The sequence below is a fragment of the Mastigoproctus giganteus genome, chromosome 8 (genome assembly GCF_048544385.1).
Source record: "Mastigoproctus giganteus isolate SK-2022 chromosome 8, ASM4854438v1, whole genome shotgun sequence".
In the NCBI taxonomy this organism is placed as follows: Eukaryota; Metazoa; Arthropoda; class Arachnida; order Uropygi; family Thelyphonidae; genus Mastigoproctus; species Mastigoproctus giganteus.
In genome coordinates this window covers 130,997,146-131,022,739 of record NC_143582.1, presented here as the reverse complement: position 1 = coordinate 131,022,739, position 25,594 = coordinate 130,997,146, and the positions used below count along the sequence as shown (strand labels likewise).

General features: G+C 38.4%; 1 protein-coding gene across 3 annotated transcripts in view; it reads right to left on the bottom strand.

The window, feature by feature from the left end:
- Positions 1 to 25,321, bottom strand: part of LOC150081822 (MORN repeat-containing protein 3-like) — a 175,488-nt gene extending 150,167 nt beyond the window's left edge. For 2 of the 3 annotated variants that reach the window (XM_090378913.1, XM_090378914.1), the window contains exon 1: positions 25,076 to 25,321. In XM_090378913.1, coding sequence (XP_090235039.1) covers positions 25,076 to 25,217 — 142 coding nt within the window. In that variant the 5' untranslated portion in view covers positions 25,218 to 25,321. Of the gene's footprint in view, positions 1 to 24,834; positions 24,913 to 25,075 lie in introns of those variants that run through there. The other variant, XM_090378915.1, reaches the window with a different exon arrangement.
- Between the last annotated feature and the right edge of the window lie 273 nt (positions 25,322 to 25,594).

Here is a 25,594-nt window from a genome sequence, read left to right as displayed (position 1 = left end):
ACACTCCACTTTAAAATTTCGTCCTTTCTCTAAACCTTAGTTTTCTAATAAATGTGCTAAGGCTGTTCAAGTGAAGAACGTTGCATATCCTAATTGTCTTGTTTCCAATTCTCCAGTTTCATTTCCTGCCTACACCAAAGCCCACAACTATAAAGCAGTTATTAATCAGTCCAAACTAGATTTTGAACAGGCTAAGAGTAGAAAACTTTCTTCTTGCCCTAATGGTAGCCGAGTATTCTAGTCTCTTGCCAAAGCTATTGGCCGCAACTTTTGCCCATCTCTTCTCCCACCTCTGTCAAGACCAGATGGCTGTCACTTCAGCCAAGGATAAAGCTGACCTGCTGGCATCCCATTTTTCTTCCAACTCATGTATTAATGATCATGGAAAAACACCTCCCACCGTTTCCAACACATTTCATTCAATGCCACCTGTGGTCCTCCGTCAAAAGGATATCAGAAGGATTTTGATGAATCTTGAGGTTGAGAAACTGATAGTATTTCTCCACTTGTTCGCAGAACCTGTGCCCCTGAACCAACTCCTGTTCTTTGTCGCCTTTTTTCACTTTCTTATTCCAAAGGTGGTTTTCCTTCTGCTTGGAAATTTGCTCATGTCCAGCCAGTTCCAAAAAGAGTGACAAATCCCTCCCATCCAATTATCGTCCCATTGCAATTACTTTCTAAAGTAATGGAGAAATCAATTAACCGCCAACTCTTAACTACCTGGAAACCTTCCATCTGATCAACGATTGATAGTATGGATTCTGTCAGTGTCAATCCACTGGTGATATTCTGGCTTATGTTACCCATTTATGCACAAATACCATGGAAAAATTCGGTGAAACACAAGCAGTTGCTCTTGACATCTCAAAGGCTTTCGATCGTGTTTGGCATAAAGGTCTTCTAAACAAGCTTCCATCTTATGGTTTGCCAACTGTTTTTAGTAATTGGTTATCCAGTTTTCTCTCTGATCGCTCACTGAGGGTGATGGTAGATGGCTCTCTGTCTTCTAACTTCTCCACTAATGCCGGTGTCCCCCAAGGTTCAGTTCTTTCCCCCACTCTTTTCCTCTTGTATATCAATGACCTTCTTCCATTGACTGGAAATCCTATCCATAGTTTTGCCGATGATAGCACATTGCATTCAACTTTCCATTTCGAGAAACCTTGTCCAGCTCAATCAGCTTCAAGTTCTCGAAAATCTGCTGGCAATTCCTTAAATGCCGATCTTCAGGTAATTCTCCAGTGGGACAAAGACAACTTAGTTGATTTCAACCCTTCTAAAACTCAATCTTGTCTTATATCTCGCAAAAAGGATTCTTCTGCTCCTATGCTTATCTTTAGTGACACTCCGATTTCTAGGCAAAATGATATATCTCTTTTGGGGATTACCCTGACTTCTAATCTCTCTTGGCAAAAGCACATTACAAATATTGCTTATTCTGCATATAAAAAACTTGGTTTTCTCTTTCGCTCTCGGCATTACTTTTCTTCCAAACAGCTGCTCACTCTGTATAAATCGCAAATCCACCCTGCCATGGAATATTGTTCTCACATTTGAGGTGTTGCCCCCAAAACCTCTCTCAGGCTTGTTGATTCCATTCAGAAGAGGGCAGTTAGGTTAATTAATGACTCATCTCTAACAGAGTCTCTCCACTTGCTTTCTCGTAGACGTACTGTTTCTGCTGCATGCCTCTTCTACAGATACTTCCATGGGCACTGTTCTTCTGAATTGGCTTCTATTATTCCCACCCTCTCTTTCAAAATAGTCTGAACATGTGCTGCTACCAGCCAACATCCATTTACTGTTCAGTTTCAAACTCACAGAACCAACTTTTAATCTTCCTCGTTTATTAATTCAACTTCTGTTTTCTGGAACACCTTCCTTCATACGTATTTCCTGAAAATTATAGTCTAAAGAAGTTCAAGTCCAATGTCAACAAATATCTTCTTTCGTCTTCTCAACCTGCAACCCAAGCACTGTACTAAGTATTACAGGTTCTAATACCTCTCGTGTTTGGGGTTCTCATAAAAAAAAAAAAAAACTATCACAAGGAAATACAAATGTTCATTTTTGAAAATACAAAGCTGATTAAACTGTTTTTTGGATTTCTTTTGTATTACTGCTAAAAGAAATCTATATTTTAAATCACTAACAACAACAACAAACCATGTTTCACCACTGTTATCAATAAAAAAATTCATCAGAATCCCACACACAGATTTCTGATCTTGTGTCCCATGAAAAAATTTGGACACTCCTGCCCTGATTACTATAAATAAGAAAAAGTATCATATCTAATAGAAACTTAAACAAAAAAGGAATTTAACTTAAAATATAGACAATAAAAGACCAACAGACCATATAAGCATCAAAGGCAGTGCATTTCGGCACACAACAACAAAGGTTTAAGCAAATCACTTTACAAAGAGAAAATAATAGCCAATATAAAAGCAGCTGTGTGCATGCAAAACAGGTCTTGTTTTGCATGCACACAGTATCAGTTTTAGTACTGATAAAGTTATCAAAAATATGGTTTTTTGGACTATCCCCAGCATCCTGAAAAGACCTCACAGGATGATACAGTATCCTAGATTGACAAAAAAATAAGAAAATAAATTCACATAACAAATACAATGGATATTATGATCTGTCTTCTTTGTTATGTGAATTTACACAACTGCATATTTTACAATATGAACAGAACATTTATACACAATTGATTAAGTTTTAATATAGACATCATCATATTGTAATTACTACGTCATCTCTCATGGGATGGAAAATTTTTATCAATAAATTTCTTGTACCAAGCCTGAAAGAACCTCATGTCACTTGTCAATGCAGTTAATCAATAAACTGCTTAATAGAATAACTATGTACACAGTTGATTAATAAAAATGGCTATGTATTATGTTGCTTAATAAATATAAATATGCAGCTGGTTCTCCAAGTTCATTCTGCTTAGAGATGTACATCATACAACAGATACTAAGTCAATGTTCTTAGAAACAAAAATGTTTCAGTTTTCGAGTTTATATAGTTTTTTTTTTACTTATTGGTGCTGCACTATTATGATGGTTAATATTTCATAACATGTTTCATTCTCTTTCAAATGTTTGTTGAAACTGATAGCCTGTGTTTGTCGAATGTGCTCACATGAATTGGTGTTCTTGTGTGAGAGCAACGTGGAATAAGATGATACCTTCCGTGTGCTGCACTAGATACTTCCATGGCACATTTCAATTTTTCATGAGTGAAACGGATGCATGTGGAATGTCTCTTCGGCTGCTGCAAACATGATGGAAGACAAGTGAAATGATTCAAGAGGGCTAGTACAAGGACTTTCTCACTAGCTATTTTTAAACTCACATGACATAAACTTGTGGCTTTCGATACCCTATAATGGAGCTGGCACATGAAGTGCAGAACTTCAATATGTCATAATGGAGCAATTGTAATTATCTGTACAGTATGAAAATAATGGAGGAAGTGCAAGGAAAGCTGGCCGGAACCGCATAGTACAATCAATAAATAAAAAAATGTGCCCACTATATATTACATTATACCATAAATAACAAACCATTATCAGTTAAACAGTGGAAAACAGCCAAAAAAAAAAAAAAAAACACACCACTCCCAGTTCGCTCGAAATACCTGTCCAGTTGAGCCTTAAATTTGTTTAGGCTATCAACTTCAACAACAAGTGATGGAAGTCAGTTCCATCAACCAACCACCCGCTGGCCAAAGGCAAATTTCCACACATCTATCCGACATCCGTCCTTCCTCAATTTGAATTTATGCCCTCTGAGCTGATTATTCTGAGCAAGATGAAGAATCCCATTGGCATTGAGCATGCTCAAACCATTCAAAGCCTTACACACCTCTATCAGATCACCTCGCCGGTGCCTAGTCTCCAGACTCTGTAATTTGCAAAACTTAAGCCTTTCTTCGTAAGAGCAACCCTTTGTTCCATTCACTAATCTTGTTGCCCTTCTCTGTACCCGTTCCAGTAGCTCTACATCCTTCTTGAAATGAGGCCTCCAGACCTGTATACAGTACTCAAGATGTGGCCTAACCATTGCCTTATACAAGGGAATAATCACCTCCTTATCCCTGCTAGAAAAATTCCTGTATATCATTGACAAGACACCATGAGCTACTCTTGCAGCTCGTCTGCACTGCTCAGAGAACTTCATATCTGCCTGCACAATTACCCCCAGGTCCTTTTCATTCTCCACCACTGTCAGTGTAGTACCGCAGAGTTGATACGTTGCTCTGGGGTTACTGTTTCCCATATGTAGTACTTTACATTTGTCAATGTTAAACTTCATTTGCCACCTCTCAGCCCATCTGTTCAACCTTTCCAGATCCTGTTGTCTATTCAACCTTTCCAGATCCTGTTGCAGCAGCATAGCATCAGTGGTGTCCTTAACAACCCTGCCAACCTTTGTATCATCTGCAAACTTGGACATTAAACTTGATATCCCATCATCGATATCATTCATAAACACCGAAAACAACAACGGACCCAACACTGAACCCTGAGGAACTCCACTAATAACATTAGTCTACGTTGAGCAGTGTCCATTGATTACCACTCTCTGTCTTCTGCCACTCAACCATCCCCTTATCCATAGCAGCAATTTGCCTCCAATGCCACACTGCTCCAATTTGTGCAGCAGTCTTCCATGTGCAACAGTATCAAAAGCCTTTCTAAGATCCAAATATATAATATCAAAGTTATTCCCTTCATCCAGTTCTTTTGTGACTACATCATAGTATCCAATCAAATTGGTCAGACAAGACCTGCCCTTAACAAAACCATGCTGCGTCTGAGCTATAACTGAATTCTTGTCTAGATGATCCTGCAGTGCTTCTTTAACCAGTGCCTCCATTAATTTACCTGGAACAGAAGTTAAACTAACAGGTCTATAATTACTTGTGTCAGCCTTTGATCCTCCTTTGTGAATTGGGGTTACATTTGCACATCTCCAGTCTATGGGTACCTCCCCTGAGTCCAAAGAAGCTCTCATAATTATGGCTAGGGGTTTGCTTACTTCCTTTGCTGCCTCCTTTAATATAACTGGATAGATCCCATCCACCCCAGGTGCCTTTTTTATGTTTATCCTCAACAATCTCTCCTCAACTTTCCTCTCAGTTATTACAAAATCATCCAGCTCACTGCCAATGTTTACTTTACCTACATCATTCTCCTTCCTGAATAACTCCTCATGCGTGAATGTAGATGCAAAATACTCGTTTAGATTGTTAGCCACCTGAGCAGGATCCTCAACTGTTGAACCATCAATATCCAGTGGACCAATCTGATTCATCCCTTTCCTTCTTGAGTTTAAATAGGTAAAGAACTCTTTTCTGTTTTTCTTTGCATCCTTTGCCAAGGATTTTTCGTAGTCTGCCTTTGCCTGCCTAATCTCCTTTGTGACTTGGTTACAGACCAAGTTATATCTATCATAGGCTTCCATGTCACCCATTAATTTGTATGTATCCCATGCATTTTTCTTCTCTGCCACATGTCTCATTAGTTCATCTGACAACCATTTAGGCCTAAACCTTGAACAATATTTCTTAGTTGGTATGTAAAGCCTGGTAGCCTCCAAGATTAGTTCCTTGAATGCTTCCCATTTTGAGTTTGCTGTTGGTAACATCATCAGTCCAAGTAACTCCTAAATACCTCCTAAATGCAGTTAATGATTTATTGTACACTCCACTGTACCTAGTGTTGGTACCAGACTATAAACAAGAACATCATATATTGAGTAAAGGAAACTACCAACAAAAAACTTCCATACCTCAAACTGTTCCATTTGGTTCATATTTTCATTAATGGAATATTTTTTTTTAGTTTGTAAATACCATACAAAAAATGTGGTGGGTGAGGATACACACAGGCTCCTTGTTAAATTTTTAGAGATTAAAGCCCCTTGTTAAAAAAAAATATTTTAATAAAATTTACACACTATTTTAACTGAAGGATAGCCCTTTGTTGAAATTATTGTCAAGTGACCTTATGAACAATTTGGCTCACACTCTTCAGTAAAATTCAGTTGCATCTATTACTAACAAAGCTACAATCTAAATAAAATGTAAAATTTAACTATGGAATTTATTTATACCCCGATGTTTATATTTTGATTGATTAGCATTAATCATTACAATAAAACTGAACGTGTGTGTGTGTGTGTGTACCAGTGAGAAACAGAGTGGTGTAAGTCATCAATTTTTAAAAAAATGACTTACACCCACTTAAATCTTCCTTAACCTTGCTTCCCTTTTATTTTTCGAAAAAATTAAGTCATTAATCAAGTGATAACAGAAGCACCACATCATTATCATAATGAATGAAATTTAGAAACTGTTCAGAAAGAACAGTTTAGAAACTGATATAAGTCAGCAAAACCCCATGTTTACATTATAAAAATGGTAATCCTTCTGATTGTTCGAGGAAATTACGTATAGGCATTATCGTAATTATTTTTCTAGAGGGAGTTTTAAAACTTTTAAGGTTTAGTAAACATCACATCACAACACATTTAAAATGCAAATTTTTTTTCAAGTTTTATTGAATGCATCTATAAGAAAAAAGTATTAATAGGGAGAACATGGCATAAGCTCATCATAATGTCAATCAATTCAGCCCTTGAATGAATTGTCAATCAATTTGCCATGGAGAGATTGTGCAAGGCTTATAGGGTAGAATTTTTCTCAGTGTAGTCTGTGCTTTTTAACAGGAAAGATTGCTTCTACAGGGATGGGATACACTTAAATAGAAAGGGTGCAAGAATATTTGCTAATGCTATTGTGACAATGCTAGGTAGATCGGAAAACTGAAACTGCTAGCTTGGAGGGATTCACGGACTAATAGATTAACAGTAGCTGAAGGCAGAGGTGGAAATGATTCTTGCACTGCTTCTATTAGAATGAGCAGCAGCCCAGAAAGCAAGATGCTGGGAATTTCAGGAACTGCTGGGAGTCATGAAACAAGTACATACATGGGCTGTGTTACAGTAACTAAGAATAAGGTGCATGTATACTTGCAGGTATAGTAAATAAATAGGCTAGTATAGTAAATAAATTTGATGAATTTGAAGTGCTGGTCAAGACAACAAAGGCAAATACTGTTGGGTTATCAGAGACGTGGTGTCACACAGATAAAAGGAATGCAGAATTGGAATTTGGGAGCACATTGTGTACAGAAAGGATAGACAGGATAGGAAGGGAGATGGGGTTATGCTGTTAGTTAAGGAACAGAATCTAAGGAAATGCATCCAGTTAACATACGAGGGGGTATCGAAATGTTTGCACCCTGACCTAGATAAAACATCAGTAGGAAGATGCCATTTTTAATATAAGTTGTCTACATATTCAATAACTAACTTGTGAAATTTCATTCCAGTAGGTGATCATACACCAGAGTTGGAGCCCGGAATCTGAGGAAGGACGCTATGGTTGACAAAGTGGAGTATCAAGCAGTGATCTATTCCTGCATTTGCAGGGCAAGAAAGCTCAGGAAATTTACAAAGAAATGAAAGCTATGTAGGGACAGAATTGTCCATACTTTCACACTGTATAAAAGTGGAGACGGGAGTTCCAGTGCGGTCATACAAGTGTCTTTGATGACCCAAGAGAAGGAATGCTATCAACATCCACAGACAGTGAGACGTTTGCAAAGGTTGAGCAGCTGGTGCTGAGTAGCATACATGTGACAATTCATTTCATTGCAAATGCAGCGGGAATTAGTTATAAGTCTGCCCACAGCATTTTACTTTGCCATCAAACAATGTCTAAGGTCTCCGCAGGATGGGTTCAAAAATTGCTGGTGCCTTTGCAGAAAGAATGTCGAATGCAGTGTTCTCACCAACTGTTGGAATTGTGTAATGCGGATGTTGAGAACTTTTTTTAATTGGTTGGTTTGTTTGTTTGTTTGTTATTTCATTTTTAGGAGCATTAGCAACTAAGGCCATATTGCTCCGGGAAATGCGGTGGTCATTCCCTGACCTTTCCGCATCCTCCGTATTTGGTGGTGATGGACTCGAACCCCAGTCTTATCAAGATGCGTGTGATACGCACTGCTGCTCCTTCCCACCTGGCTATGGAGGCGCCTGATTGGTTGGTGACAAATGCTGGATGTATCAGTATGATCTGGAGACTAAAGACAGGTCAAAGTAGTGGCTATGATTCATCTCAGAAATTCATCAATGAAGTGGAATCATGGTTTCAGACAAAAAGTGCAGACTTCTATGATCAAGGCATTAAACAACTAATCAATACATGGGAGAAATGTTGCTAAACATGGACTACATGGAAAAGGATTAAAGTTCTTGTGAAGTTTCCCCTTTCTACCGCTATTATTTCTAGGTAATGGTACAAACATTTTGATACCCTCTCATATATGGACAGTGCAATGTTGAGTCAGTTTAGTGAGACATAAGTGCCGGGAAAGCAAAAATGAGGGTATGAGTTTGTTATAGGCCTAATGACTCTAATGAATACAATAAACAATTACAGAGAAATAAAGTGGAATGGTGAATCAGAGTGTCTTAATATGGGGGATTTTAACTACCCAGATATTGACTGGAACTTGTGGGTTCGTCGCACGCTAGCAAGGCTTCTTTGGTTAATTGGATGAATGTTTTCTACAGCAGCACATTAGAGAGGCAAACAGAGGGAGTAATACTCTTGATCTAATTATCGGGGAACATGGTATATAAAAAGGATGGGTGTAACAGGACCAGTGTATGTCTGCCAGGGGCAAAGTTGATCACGTTGTAGAGATGATATCATCTTTTAAGGGCACAAAAGGTGATATTGTTGTACACTTTGACACTAATGATATTAAGAGTAGGAGACCAGCGGAATTATTTAACAAGTACAGGTCACTGTTGAAAAAAAGACGTCAATTAGGGTTGAATTTTAAAGTGTCTGCAATTCTGCCCAGACACGATAGTAGGGAGTATATGATGAGAGCCTTGTCGATCAATTCGGCCCTGGAAAGATTGTGCAAGGCTCAAGGGGTAGAATTTTTTTCAGCCTGGTCTGTACTTCTTAAAATAAGAGACTGCTTCTACAGGGATGGGATACACTTAAATACAAAGGGTGCAAGAATATTTGCTGATGCTACAGAGGCAGTGTTAGGTGGGTCAGAAAACTGCTAGCTTCGGGGGATACAAGAAATAATAGATTAACAGTAGCCAATGGCAGAGGTGAAAGTGATTCTTGCACTGCTTCGATTGGAAAGAGCAGCAACCTGGAAAACAAGATGCAGGGTATTTCAGAGACTGCTGAGAGTCACTGCGGTACAAGTAAACAAATGGGTTGTGTTAGGTCAGCTAAGAATATGAACAGGTATATGTATACTTGCGTGTACACCAATGCTAGGAGTTTGGTAAATAAATTTGATGAATTTGAGGTATTGCTCAAAACATCAAAGGGAGATATTGCTGGGATATCAGAGACGTGGTGTGACATAGATATAAGGAATACAGAACTGGAATTTGGGGAATCCAATGTGTACAGGAAGGATAGGAAGGCAGAAGGGGTTATGCTATTAGTTAAGAAACACATAAAATCCACGGAAGTGAAGCCAGTCGACATCGCTGGACAGTGCAGTGTTGAGTCAGTTTGATGTGACATAAGCATTGGGAGATCAAAATTGACAGTAGCAGTGTGCTATGGGCCTAATGACACTGATGAATATAATAAGAAACTGTACAGGGAAATAGAGTGGGCCAGTAAATCAGAGATGCTTATAATGAGGATTTTAATTTCCCAGATATTGACTGGAATTTGTGGGTTGGGCACTCACACACTAGCAAGGCTTTTGTGGATTTATTGGATGAGTGTTTTCTTCATCAGCATGTTCGAGAGGCAACTAGAGGGAGAAATACTCTTGATCTGATTATCACAAGTGATTCTTCATGCATTAAGAATCTGCAGATAAAGGAACCACTAGGTGGCAGTGATCACAGTTTGCTGAAGTGGGATTTAGTCAAAGAGGTAACTACCATCAGGGGTAAAGGGAAGAGTTTTTGCTTTTGTAAAGGCAGCTATGATGGTCTGAGACAGTATTTAAATTCTATACAGTGAGACCTACTGATGATGTTACCAACAGCAAATTCAAAATGGGAAGCATTCAAAGAATTTATCTTCGAAGCTACTAGGCTTTACACACCAAGTAAGAAATATTGTTCAAGGTTTAAGCCTAAATGGATGTCAGATGAACTAATGAGACATATGGCAGTAAAGAAAAATGCATGGGATACATATAAATTAACATGTGACAGAGAAGCCTATGATAGTTATAAGCTGGTCTTTAACCAAGTCACAAAAAAGATTAGGCAGGCAAAGGCAGATTATGAGAAATCCTTCGCAAAGGATGCAAAGAAAAACAGAAAAGAGTTGTTTACCTATGTAAATTCTAGAAGGAAAGGGATGAATCAGATTGGTCCACTGGATATTGATGGTGCAACAGTTGAGGATCCTGCTCAGGTGGCTAACAAACTAAATGTGTATTTTGCATCTAGATTCACACATGAGGAGTTATTCAGGAAGGGGAATGCCAGAGGTAAAGTAAACTCTGGCAGTAAGCTAGATGATTTTTTAATAACTGAGAGGAAAGTGGAGGAGAAATTGTTGAGGATAAACATAAAAATGGTGCCCAGGGTGGATGGCATCTATCCAGTTATATTAAAGGAGGCAACATAGGAAGTAAGCAAACCCTTAGCCATAATTATGAGAGCTTCTTTGGACTCAGGGGAGGTATCCATAGACTGGAGATGTGCAAATGTGACCCCAATTCACAAAGGAGAATCAGACTGACACAAGTAATTATAGACCTGTGAGTTTAACTTCTGTTCCAGGAAAGTTAATGTAGGCACTGGTTAAGAAGCACTGCAGGATCATCTAGACAAGACTTCAGTTATAGCTTGGACACAGAATGGTTTTGTTAAGGGAAAGTCTTGCCTGACCAATTTGATTGGATACTATGATACAGGGAATAACTTTGATATTATATATTTGGATCTTAGAAAGGCTTTTGATACTGTTGCACATTGAAGACTGCTAAACAAATTGGAGCAGTGTGGCACTGGAGGCAAATTGCTGCTATGGATAAAGGGATGGTTGAGTGGAAGAAGACAGAGAGTGGTAATCAATGGACACTGCTCATCGTGGACTAATGTTATTAGTGGAGTCCCTCAGGGTTCAGTGTTGAGTCCATTATTGTTTTCTGTATTTATAAATGATATTGATGATGGTATATCAAGCTTAATGTCCAAGTTTGCAGACAATACAAAGGTTGGCAGGGTTAAGGCCACTACTGACAGTATGCTGCTGCAACAGGATTTGGAAAGGTTGAGCAGATGGGCTGAGAGGTGGCAAATGAAGTTTAACATTGACAAATGTAAAGTACTACATATGGGAAACAGTAACCACAGAGCAATCAACTCTGTGGTACTACACTGACAGTGGTAGAGAATGACTGGGGGTAATTGTGCAGGCAGATATGAAGTTTTCTGAGCAGTGCAGACAAGCTGCAAAAGTAGCTCATGGTGTCTTGTCAATGATATACAGGAATTTTTCTAGCAGGGATAAGGAGGTGATTATTCCCTTGTATAAGGCAATGGTCAGGCCACACCTTGAGTACTGTATACGGGTCTGTAGGCCTCATTTCAAGAAGGATGTAGAGCTGCTGGAACGAGTACAGAGAAGGGCAACAAGATTAGTGAATGGAACAAAGGGTGCTTTACAAAGAAAGGTTTAAGTTTTGCAAATTACAGTGTCTTGAGACTAGGCACCGGTCTAGAATCCCATCGGCATTGAGCATGCTCAATGATGATTGGATTCTTCCTCTTGCTCAGAATAATCACCTGATAGGGCATAAATTCAAATTGAGGAAAGACAGATATAGGATAGATGTGCGGAAATTTGCCTTTAGCCAGAGGGTAGTTGGTTGGTGGAACAGACTTCCATCCCTTGTTGTGGAAGTTGATAGCTTAAATAAATTTAAGGCTCGGCTGGACAGGTATTTTGAACAAACGGAGGGGGAAAATGTGAGTGGTTTTTTTTTTTTTTTTTGGCTGATGCTGTGTAAGCTTGCTTTCTTGCATCATATGCCTCTACTAATGCTAATCAGCAGTCATTATTTATGCATTAAGAATTTACAGATAAAGAAACCACTAGGTGGCAGTGATCACGGCGTATTGATGTGAGATTTACTCAAATATGTAACTACCATCAGGGATAAAGGGAAGGGATTTTGCTTTCGTAAATGTGACTAGTGGTCTAAGAGATTTTTTAAATTCTTCACGGGGGGGGGGCAATTGATGATGTTACTAACAGATAATTCTAAATGGGAAGCACTGAAGGATGTAATCTTGGAAGATACTAGGCTTTTTGTTCAAACTAAGAAATACTGTTCTAGGTTTAGGCCTAAATGGATGTGAGATGAATGAGACCCGTGGCAGGGAAGAAAAATACAAGGGATGCATATAAATTATCAGGCTACACAGAAGTTTACAGTAAATATAAGCTAGTCTGTAATCAAGTCACAAAGAAAGGAGGTTGGGCAAGCGAAGGCAGATTATGAGAAATCTTTGGCAAAGGAGGAGGCAGAGACTTCTTTGCTTATATAAACTCTAAAAGAAAGGGGATGAATCATATTGGTCAATTTGATATCAATAGTTTTACTTTAGATGATCTTTCTCAGATAGCTTCCAAATTAAATGAGTGTTTTGCATCTACATTCACACATGAGGAGTTATTCGAGGAGGAGGAGAAGGTCAGATATTTATCAAACTCTAATAGAGAATTAAATGATTTTGTAATAACTGAGCTGGATATCATCATTCTTCTCTTTCTTGGTGATTCCCTTCTACTCTCTCTCTCTATATCTCTCTCTCTCAGGGTAACTTGGGAATTTTTTCTTTTGGCTGGTGCAGCATAAGGTTCAGTCTTCATTGCACCATAGAGCTAATAATAATAATATAAATAATAACTGAGAGCAAAGTGGAGGATAAATTGTTGGAGTTAAACTTAAGAAAGGAACCTGCAGTGGATAGGATCTATCCATTTATATTAAAGGAGGCAAAGGCAGTGAGCAAACCCTTAGTCATAATTATGAGAGCTTCCTTAGACTCAGGGGAGGTACCCATGAACTGGAGATGTGCATATGTATCTCCAATTCACAAAGAGGGATTCATTTCAACTTGCAGCCTGCCAAACCCCCATGTACGTTTTCTGACAGAATCTCAGTTATAAGTTGATTCAACTACTGCTCATCTCAGATGCCCAAATTATTCGCTGTATGATTCCTTTTGCCTCAAATGTGGTACTTTTGCATATGTCCATTTTGATATTCCCTGTCAAAGACGTGGCAAATTGGAATCTCCTCTCTTTGATCTTCTCTGGCTTAAAATCTCTCTACCTCATTGTGTCAAATTCAATCCGTTGTTTCTACCGTTCTCCCAACTCCACTAATCACTTAGAGCTCTTTGACTTTCTGTCTTTGCAACTTGACTTTATTCAATCCAACTTTTTTAACAGTGAGGTAATTTTCCTAGGTGATTTTAATGTTCACAACTCCAGCTGGCTTCCGTTTTCTAGTCACACCGACCCAGCAGGTCGAGATGCTGAGGCTTTTGCAATTACTAATGATCTAGCACAGATTGTTCATTTACCAACAAGAATACCAGACAATCCTAATCATACAGCCAATACGCTTGATCTTTTTCTCACAAACAACCCTTCTAAGTACACGGTCGAAGTGAGAGGTCCTTTAGGCACTTCAGATCACAACTTGGTGATTGTCTCTTCTCGAATGAAACCTTTACCTCATGGCTACTCTCAACTTCGTGTTGTTTGGCATTACAAGAATGCAAAATGGGATGACCTGCGAGACTTCTTTTCTTCTTTTCCTTGGTCAGATTACTGTTTCAAAACTTCTGATGTCAACGTTTGCTCAGATCGTGTCAGTGTAATTATTCTTGCAGTAATGGAATCCTTTATCCCACACTCCACTTTAAATTCTTGTCCTTTATCTAAAACTTGGTTTTCCAATAAATGTGCTAAGGCTGTTCAACAGAAGAATGTTGCATATCGTAATTCGCTTGTTTCTAATTCTTCAGTTTCATTTTCTGCCTACACCAAAGCTTGCAACAATTGTAAAGCAGTTATTAATCAGTCCAAACTAGAGTTTGAACAGGCTAAGGGTAGAAAACTTGCTTCTTGCCCTAATGGTAGCCGAGCATTCTGGTCTCTTGCCAAAGATATTGGCCGCAACTTTTGCCCATCTCTGCTCCCACCTATGTCCAAACCAGATGGTTCTGTTGTCACTTCAGCCATGGATAAAGCTGACCTGCTAGCATCCCATTTTTCTTCCAACTCATGTATTAATGATCTTGGTAAAACACCTCCCACCATTCCCAACACACTCCATTCAATGCCTCCTGTGGTCTTCCATCAAAGGATGTCAGAAGGATTTTGACGAATCTCGATGCTAAGAAAGCTCGAGGTCCTGATAGTATTTCTCTGCTTGTTCTCAAAACCTATGCTCCTGAACTTACTCCTATTCTTTGGCGCCTTTTTTCACTTTCTTATTCCAGAGTTGTTTTTCCTTCTGCTTGGAAATTTGCTCATATCAAGAAATTTCTTGTCTGAAATTTCTGAAATTTGCAAATTTCAGAAATTTCAGACAAGGAGGGACTTGTCACCTAAAAAGGGTGACAAGTCCCTCCCATCCAATTATTGTCCCATTGCAATTACTTCTACTCTTTCTAAAGCAATGGAGAAATCAATTAACTGCCAACTCTTAAATTACCTAGAAACCTTCCGTCTGATCAACGATCGCTAGTATGGATTCCGTCAGTGTCGATCCACTCTGACTTATATTACCCATTTATGCACAAATTCAATGGAAACGTTCGGTGAAACACAATAAACACAAGCAGTTGCTCTTGACATCTCAAAGGCTTTCGATCGTGTTTGGCATAAAGGTCTTCTAAACAGAAGACCTTTATGTTAGAAGACAGAGAGCCATCTACTATATCACCTTCAGTTTTCTCTCTGATCGCTCACTGAGGGTGATATAGTAGATGGCTCTCTGTCTTCTAACTTCTCCACTAATGCTGGTGTCCCCCAAGGTTCAGTTCTTTCTCCCACTCTTTTCCTCTTGTATATTAATGACCTTCTTCCATTGACTGGAAATCCTATCCATAGTTTTGCCAATGATAGCACATTGCATTCCACTTTCCATTTTGAGAAAACTTGTCCTGCTCAATTAGCTTCAACTTCTCAAAAATCTGCTACCAATTCCTTAAATGCCAATCTTCAGGTAATTCTCCAGTGGGGCAGAGACAACTTAGTTGATTTCAACCCTTCTAAAACTCAGTCTTGTCTTATATCTCGCAAAAAGGATTCTTCTGCTCCTATGCTTATCTTTAGTGACACTCCTATTTCTAGGCAAAATGATATATCTCTTTTGGGGATTACCCTGACTTCTAATCTCTCTTGGCACAAGCACATTACAAATATTGCTTCCTCTGCATTTAAAAAACTTAGTTTTCTCTGTCGTTCTCAGCTTTACTTTTCTTCCAAACAGCTGCTGACTCTGTATAAATCGCAAATCCGCCCTGCCATGGAATATTGTTCCCACATTTGGGGTAGTGCCCCCAAAACCTCTCTCAGGCTTCTTGATTCCATTCAGAAGAGGGCAGTTAGGTTAATTAATGATTCATCTCTAACAGAGTCTCTCCACTCGCTTTCTCATAGACGTACTGTTTCTGCTGCATGCCTCTTCTACAGATACTTCCATGGGCACTGTTCTTCTGAATTGGCTTCTATAATTCCCGCTCTCTCTTTCGAAACAGTCCGAACACGTGCCGCCACCAGCCAACATCCATTTACTGTCCAACTTCAAACTGACAGAACCAACTTTTCATCTTCTTCATTTATTCATTCAACTGCCGTTTTCTGGAACAATCTTCTTTCATACGTATTTCCTGAAAATTACAATCTACAGAAGTTCAAGTCCAATGTCAGCAAATATCTTCTTTCGTCTTCTCAACCTCCAACCTAAGCACGGTACTAAGTACTATAGGTTCTAATACCACTCGTGTTTGGGGTTCACATAAAAAAAAAAAAATTTTTTTAAATAAAGAATCATTGCATGATTATCTAGACAAGGCTGCAGTAATAATTAAGACACAGCATAAGTTTGTTAAGGGGAGGTCTTGTCTGACCAATCTGATTGGATACTATGACGTGGTCACAAAGAAACTGGAAGCAAAAAATAATTTTGATATCATATATTTGGATTTCTGGAAAACTTTTGATACTCTTGCACACATGAAAGACAAACTGATGTAGTATGCCATTAAGGGCAAGTTGCTACAATGGATAAAAGGATGGTTGAATGGGTGAAGACAGAGGGTAGTAATCAATGGATACTGCTGTTCATGGACTAATGTTATTAGTGGTGACCCCCAGAGTTCGGTGTTGGGCCCATTGTTGTTTTGTATACAAGAACTCACCGACTTACATAAGGGTTGCATTCTGCAGAATGCTACATAACTTGGGGAATTTCCCCCCATGCTTGTGCAGAACTCATAACTGTTCTCACTGAATTGATTGAATAAAAAAGAAACGTTCGACAAACATGTAAAATTGAATTATTTATTGTCTTTATTCGATTTTTTGTCTCATGTGCAGAAAAAATTACCAAAGGGTACAATTTAAAAAAATTTCAAAATTATAAAATTTAAAAAAAAAGGGGCAGACAGGCATAACATCAGTAAGTTTTACGTCTCGAGCATCACTGCCAGAATCGACGTCTTCAGCTGATAAGTATGCTGCTGCAGAGGTTTAGAAGGAGTCAGGCGCTGAACCTTACGAAGGAACATACAAAGGGTACTAGGAAAGTTTTGCAATATGACGCAACAATGAATCACAGGAAACTGCTTGTTGCTGCATGTTGAGACATGTTCATACGTGCATAGTAGCCGCCGTGCCAAGTCGATAGGCTCAGTTATTCATTAGCAGTGAGAGTGTAAAGTGCTTGCGATGGCATCGTGGTCACGAAATGAGATAAGGACAGTTTTGTGGTATAATTTCGTGCGTGGTTTAACAATAGACCAGTGCTTAGAAGAAATGACCCTTGCACTAGATGATGATTGTCCACGTCGTACAACAATATTCAGGTGGTATAGAGAATTCCAAAGGGGAAATTTCACTCTGGAGGATTCTGAGAGGCCGGGAAGGCCACGAACGTCAGTTACGGAGGAAAACATTACTGCTGTGAGGAAAATGCTTGACGAAAACAGGCGAGTGACCTACCAACAGATAGAGGATACTTTGTGCCTAAATGCACCAGCAATTCGTTCGATTCTGCAAGATCATTTGCACGTGAAGAAACTTTGTTCTCTCTGGGTGCCGCATCAACTGACTGAAGAGCAGATGACACGACGTGTGACTTGGTGCCGGGAGATGTTAAAAAAGTTTGATAAGGGACAATCTCGTTATGTGAACAACATAACGAGACAGGTGACGAGACTTGGCTGTACTATTACGATCTGCCGACCAAGGCTCAAAACAAAGTTTGGGTCTTTGATGACGACACACCCGTAATTGTCAGAAAATCCCGATCTGTAAAGAAGAAAATGATAGCTGTATTTTTCAAATCGAGTGGAATTGTGGAAGGTGTCGTTTTGGACACGCAGAAGACAGTCACAGCTAAGTGGTATACTGAACAATGCCTGCCTAAAGTCATTGGATCTATGAAGAACCTGCGGCAAAAGTCAAGAATGGACACCTGATACCTCCATCACGATAATGCTGCAGCTCATCGCGCCAAAGCCTGCACCGAATATTTGACCACGACAGGACTGAAACTTCTCAAGCACCCTCCCTACAGTCCAGACCTTGCTCCCTGCGACTTTGCACTGTTCCCGCATGTGAAAATGAAGCTAAAAGGGAGGCGGTTTTCCAGTGATGAGGACCTTCTACGGGCTTGGGACAACGAGTGTGCTTTACTCCCTAGTGAAACTTGGCAGAACTGGTTTAAAGATTGGTTTCGGAGGATGGAGAGCTGTATTGAATGTAGAGGAAATTGCTTTGAAAAAATTAAATAAACAAAGCTGTATTGCAAAACTTTCCTAGTACCCTTTGTGTTAATGGATGACTGGACGGTGGCTTTTTTCTTTTCATCTTAGATTTCTTTGTAGCAAACAAGCATATCGTTCACCCCTCGGTTAACTTTTAAAAATCATTCACTGTCAGCATCCGTCTTCTCAAACCTCGCCATTGCCGATGCAATTTCATGAAATGCCATTCCATCTCTCTGGTGATGAAGAGTCTCGGCTCTTCATCTGGTTCTTTTTTTTTTTTTTTTTTTTTTTTATATATGAGAACCCCAAACACGAGAGGTATTATAACCTATAGTACTTAGTACCATGCTTGGGTTGGAGATTGAGAAGACGAAAGAAGATATTTGTTGACATTGGACTTGAACTTCTGTAGATTGTAATTTTCAGGAAATATGTATGAAGGAAGGTTGTTCCAGAAAACGGCAGTTGAATGAATAAATGAGGAAGATGAAAAGTTGGTTCTGTGGGTTTGAAGTTGGATAGTAAATGGATGTTGGCTGGTGGCGGCACGTGTTCGGACTGTTTTGAAAGAGAGAGCGGGAATTATAGAAGCCAATTCAGAAGAACAGTGCCCATGGAAGTATCTGTAGAAGAGGCATGCAGCAGAAACAGTGCGTCTATGAGACAGCAAGTGGAGAGACTCTGTTAGAGATGAATCATTAATTAACCTAACTGCCCTCTTCTGAATGGAATCAAGAAGCCTGAGAGAGGTTTTGGGGGCACCACCCCAGATGTAGGAACAATATTCCATGGCAGGGCGGATTTGCGATTTATACAGAGTGAGCAGCTGTTTGGAAGAAAAGTAACGCCGAGAGCGAAAGAGAAAACCAAGTTTTTTAGATGCAGAGGAAGCAATATTTGTAATGTGCTTTTGCCAAGAGAGATTAGAAGTCAGGGTAATCCCCAAAAGAGATATATCATTTTGCCTAGAAATCGGAGTGTCACTAAAGATAAGCATAGGAGCAGAAGAATCCTTTTTGCGAGATATAAGACAAGATTGAGTTTTAGAAGGGTTGAAATCAACTAAGTTTTCTTTGTCCCACTGGAGAATTACCTGAAGATCGGCATTTAAGGAATTGCCAGCAGATTTTCGAGAACTTGAAGCTGATTGAGCTGGACAAGGTTTCTCGAAATGGAAAGTTGAATGCAATGTGCTATCATCGGCAAAACTATGGATAGGATTTCCAGTCAATGGAAGAAGGTCATTGATATACAAGAGGAAAAGAGTGGGGGAAAGAACTGAACCTTGGGGGACACCGGCATTAGTGGAGAAGTTAGAAGACAGAGAGCCATCTACCATCACCCTCAGTGAGCGATCAGACAGAAAACTGGATAACCAATTACTAAAAACAGTTGGCAAACCATAAGATGGAAGCTTGTTTAGAAGACCTTTATGCCAAACACGATCAAAAGCCTTTGAGATGTCAAGAGCAACTAATGTTCATCTTGAGCTTCATCAGCATTTTCTTCTTTCACTATCGCTGCCTGCAAGTCAATAAGTTCTTTGTTCGATAATTCCTTCTCTTCTTCCTCTATTAACTCCCCGTCTTTGGCATCTACCTCCAACTGAAGTAGCTCTGCAACCTTTACAATCTTATCTGTAACCAATTCATATGATTCCTCTTTTTCAAATCCTTCAAAGCCTTTTACATGCTGTTGGCATAGTTTCTTCCATTCGCCATTTAAACAACTTTTAGTAATTTCTTCCCAGGCCTTATTAATGTTTAAGATGGTGTGGGGAAGATTGTACGGTTTCCAAAAGTCTCGTAACGTAAACGTTTTCTCATCGTCTACTGCAGACAATGCCTGAGCAAATGTGCATAAACAGTATGCTTTTAAATTCAAAATAACACCCTGATCCATAAGTTGGATGAGTAAAGTTGTGTTTGAATATGACTCTCGTGTTTTAATTGAAATCATCTAGATGCGTAGGATGTCCAGGAGCATTATGTAATAGAAGCAAAATCTTGAAAGGAATGTCATTGTCTTTACAATATTTTTCAACCTCGGGAATGAAGTATCATTTAAACCAATCCTAAAAGAGAGAAACTGTCATTGTTTTATTGGAACTGCATGGATAAGGGTGGCTTTATTGATGCCCTGAAATGCACGAGGATTTCCAGAATGGTACACAAACAGTGGTTTTAATCTGTAATCTCCTGCTGCATTAGACCCAAGCAAGAGCGTAGCCCTATCTTTTGATGCCTTGATACCTGGAACTATATTTTCCTCTTTGGCAACGTATGTTCGATCCAGTGTTTTTTTCCAATACAGAGCAGTCTTGTAAATGTTAAAAATTTTCTGCGTTGAATAGCTGCCTTCATCAATATTTTTTTCCAACACATCACAAAATTTCTCTGCTGCTGCAGAATTGGCACTGGCGACTTCATCGCATACTTTTAATGTTGTGGAAACCAGAACCACCGTTGCTTGCCACGAACTTGGGTTGGGGCTCGTCATACTTATCCTTAATATCTTTATAAATACTTGTTGCTTTTGCTTGAATGGTCATTAGACCCAGGAGCACTTGCTTCTGAATCTGATTTTCCATCCATGCTGTTCCATCTTCGATATAGCACCTGAATGCTGTTTTGTGATAACTGTTAATCTTAAGTGCGTTGATCCTTTCACATGTTCTTATATAAGCGCACTGTCGTTTAAAATAGTATTCACTGTTGAAGCAGCAAGACCTAATTCCTTTGCAATAGATGACAAACTTTGTCCTGCTTCATAATTCTTAATCATTTTCATCTTCATTTTTTAATCAATTTTGTTTCGTTTCCTGACACTACCACCACTTGCACTTTTCATTAGTTGCTTTCCCTTCATCATTGTAATATATGTAAATAGGAATGAAGAGAAGTTTCTAAAATTTGTTTTTTCTATGAGTCAAGATTTCAATGAAGTGGAACACATTTCCCCATAATAGCGTAAAAACCCACACAATTGCAGTTATCAGTAATATTGCAAATGTTACAATAAGATCGAGTTTATTTCCTGTTTATAATTAGATGAACTAACAAAAAAGCCCAATAAACTGGAAAGTGCAAACTGTTTTAATTGTTTTATGTTCGTGACCTCCAGAAATGTGCTTTAGAAAAATATCACAAAGGCGTTAAAAATAGATTCTTATAATGGAACATATGATAACGATGAAAGGGTACTGCAATTTCCACTATAACAATGACCTTTTAAAGAGATAAATAGCTTAGTAATATAGTGAAATTTTCAAATTCCAAGGACTTGGAATGAATAAATTACAAGAGAAAAAAAAAAAAAAAAAAAGTGTTATTGGGTTCACATTATGATATTTTTGTGATATGTTGTCATTTGTCATTTGGTTTTTAGGAGCATTAGCAACTAAGGCCATATTGCTCCGGGATATGCGGTGGTCATTCCCTGACCTATCCGCATCCTCCGTATTTGGTGGTGACGGGCTCGAACCCCGGTCTAATCAAGAAGCGTGTGCTACGCACTGCTGCTCCTTCCCACCTGGCTACGGAGGCGCCATTTTTGTGATACCACCATTTATTCCTACGGGATACAAAATACGTTTCCACAATTTTTTTAAGTTTGAACCAGCCAGCAAAACTTACATAAATTCGAATTTCCGTAAGTCAGGGAGTTCCTGTATTTATCAATGATATTAATGAAGGTATATCAAGCTTAATATATGTTTGCAGATGACACAAAGGTTGGCAGGGTTGTTAATAACAGTGACTGTATGCTGCTGCAATAGGATCTGGAAAATTTGGGCAGATAGACCGAGAAGTGGCAATTGAAGTTTAACATTGACAAATGCAAAGTACTGCATATGGGTAGAAGTAATCCCAGAGAAATGTACCAACTGGGTGGTGTTACACTCAGGATAGTGGAGAATGAAAAAGACATGGGGGTAATTCTGCAGTCAGATATGAAGTTTTCTGAGCAGTGCAGATAGATCAGAAACACTGCCAGAGTAGCTCAGGGGGTCTTGTCAATGTGTTAAAGGAATTTTGTGAGCAGGGATAAGGATGTGATTATCCCCTTGTATAAGGCAATGGTTAGGCCACACCTTGAGTACTGCGTACAGGTCTGGAAGCCTCATTTTAGGAAGGATGTAGAGTTGCTAGAATGAGTACAGAGAAGGGCAACAAGACTGGTGAGGGAAGAACAAAGGAGTGCCCTTATGAAGAAAATCTTAAGTTCTGTAAAGTGGAGTATCTGGAGACTAGGCACCTGTGAGGTGATCTGAATGAGGTGTATAAGTCCTTGAATGGATTGAACAGGCTGAATGCTGATGGGATCCTTCCTCTTGCTCAGATTACAAACTTGATAAACTGAAATTGTGGAAAGACAGCTGTGCGGAAATATGCCTTTAGTCAGCATGTGGTTGATTGCTGGAACCAACTTCCATCTGTCATTGTGGAAGTTGATAGCTCAAATAAATTCAAGGAAGAAATAGACAAAAAATTACCCCAGGGGATTACATCTGCTGAGAATGGGCTTGGCACACCCAGGGTCCTGAGCTGGATATAATCATTCTTCTCCTTCTTGGTGATTCCCTTCTACTTTTGACTCTCTCTCTCTCTCTCTCTCTCTCTCTCTTTCTCTCTCTCTTAAGGTAACTCGAGAATTTTTCTGGCTGGTGCAGCATAAACCTCAGGCTTACTTGCACCATATAGCTAATAATAATAATAATAAAATAACTTTTGGAGTGAATGGATTGGTGAAATGGGAAGGTTTTTTTTTTTTTTTTTTTTGTGGTTAATGCTGTATAAGCTTGTTTTCTTGCATCATATGCCTCTTGCTAATAAGAAAACATTTACTGTGCATAGAATGCAGCCTGAAGAGTATTTCTACAACACCCTTAGAAAAGAGCATCACTAAGCAAAAAAAAAAACCTGAAAAATTTGCTAATCTAATTAAAAATCAGTGAAAAAAACTATAAATTCTAAATGCTCCCCCATCAGATTGCCGAATGGTTTACCATCGCCATGTTAGCTTTACAATCATACCAGATGTCTCTCCAACCCAACATGACAACCCTAGCTGCAAGTTAGCTTCACCACTGTTAAAGATACAATGGATCCATTTGGAAAAAAAATGCCATCTTTTGAAATTCTGTACAAAGAGACGCTTGAAGATTTTGTAAAATTCCACTTCTGTGTTTAAAAGTAAAATCTCAGCTTTTGAATTTAAAATATAATTAAAACTGTTATCAAATTATTGCAAATGAGAAATTATACCAAATGAAACAATGGCACGAAGTCAAACAAAAATAATATGGGACTCTTGCCATTTATTCTTCCTGTGTGCCCCAGCAACTGAGGAAACAGAAGATGAGGAAATTTTAGACAAACAGAAAGCACAGATTTAAGTCATCAGAGAGAGTTTTAGTTATGTTGTGTTTACTTTTCTATTTTCAAAAATATTTTTTGCTATTAATGTTTCAATATTTTCTAATTCTCTTATTTCATGTGAAAAATGGAATAAAGATTGAGATTTGCAAAAATTTCCCTTCAGCCGACAGGTGGTTGATTGCTGGAACAAGCTTCCATCTGTTGTTGTGGAAGTAGATAGTTTGAATAAATTCAAGGAAGAACTAGACAAACTGTTTGAGGGGATGAATAGGCAAAAAGGAGATTTTTTTTCTTTGTTTGGCTGATACTGTATAAGCTTGCTTTCTCGCATCATCTGCCATTACTAATATTACAGTGTTAAGTTTTCTTCATTCATTTATTAAATATGATACATTTTTGTCATTCAGAAAACACATTTCTTTTAATTTTAATGATCTTCTATCATATTTCAATTTTTACTATACCAATGGCAGTAACTAAAAGACCTCATCGTGCTTCTTTGTTTTGCTGCAATGAGGGGCCAAAAACACTGAAATACTATAAAGAGGGTCAAAAGGGTTACCTGAATTTGACTACTCTGATTCTCGCAGCTTATATATAAACAGTTGCTCCCCACTATTGCACCGTTCCTTCAGCACTTGTTCAGATACCAAAATATACACATATAGTGCTCTATATATTTTGATACCCTCCAGCAGAGGTTACCAAGAAGTTGCTGTAAAATCTAATTTTCCAATCACAATTGTAATCAGAGTACATGCCTTCAACAGTGTGTTCACTGATTTCACTCTACACTGAATTTTATAACCAATATTATAATTAAAAAATGGCTGAATTGCCGACCTAATTGAAAATGCTGCAAATCATTTCCAATTTATGACAGAGTTTAATTTCGAAAGCTGTCTATTTAGTATATCTCATTATTCATAGCATATCGAAATGAAAACAGTGTATATTTGTGGGCAAAAGTACAAAAGAAAACTTGGGCTAGTAACCAAGTTTTCTTTTGGTTACTAGCCCTAGTTGAGCTAATCAGGAACACTTTTCATTGGGAACTAAACTGAACATTTTAAATGACTGGATTCATGAAGGCGCTAAGATTACACTATATTTAGTGGTTTTCAGCAACGTGAACTTAATCGCAATAGTATCGCAAGCAATTGTAGCAAATAATGTAAATACAACAATTCAAAGTTAAGTTTTCTTGCATTCTCTTCAGCACATACTATATTTATGTTTTAATGCATAATTTATTCTTAAAGGTTTAAATGTTTCCGTTACATTTAATATTTTCATAGAGAAATTGTGCCCTAAAATCACCTAGAAACAGTTAATACCTATGAATATATTTTCCCCGCTTAACATAGATTCACCTAGCGATCTGTTTGTACGGTCTCAAGCACATTGCGCTGAACACTATATGTGTACGCGCAGAGTAGTATGTACGGACGTAGGTGTGTGTGTATATATATACAAAAATATATATATAATATATATATTTATATATATCTATAGATGGCCATAACCTAAAGAAGTCCATGAAATAAAATTCTTATATCTGCATAATGGGCTCTTTACCGTGCTTTTTATCATTACTCCATTCTCCCATATAGCTATCACCGTTAACATCAAATATTCTGTGTCTGAAGCCATTCCTAAGTGCTAATTTCTGCCATTCTTTCCATGGTGCTGGTTTCGGCCTCGACTTCAAAAATGGCATACTTAGAATGCAAATGTATTACGTTAATCCTTATTATTAAAAAGAAATATCTATGACATTACACCCAAAGCAGCAAAAAGCATAATCACTTTCGCTTCCACCGGTCCAACACGTAAAAATAATAAAATAAAGAAAGAAAAAAAAGGATATGTTATTAAAAACAACAGTTGTCATAGAAACCACAACTTGAAGCAGATTTAAAAAAAAAAAAAAAAAAAATGCTCAACAAAATAAATTTGGCGTGACCAACACACAAGTCTGGCATTCATTCATCTTACGCATTTATTTATTGGTTGTTTTTCTTATGTGGGAAATACAAAACCTGATACCATATGCTAGTTTAAATTTTTAGTATTACTATTAGTATTAGCAATGGC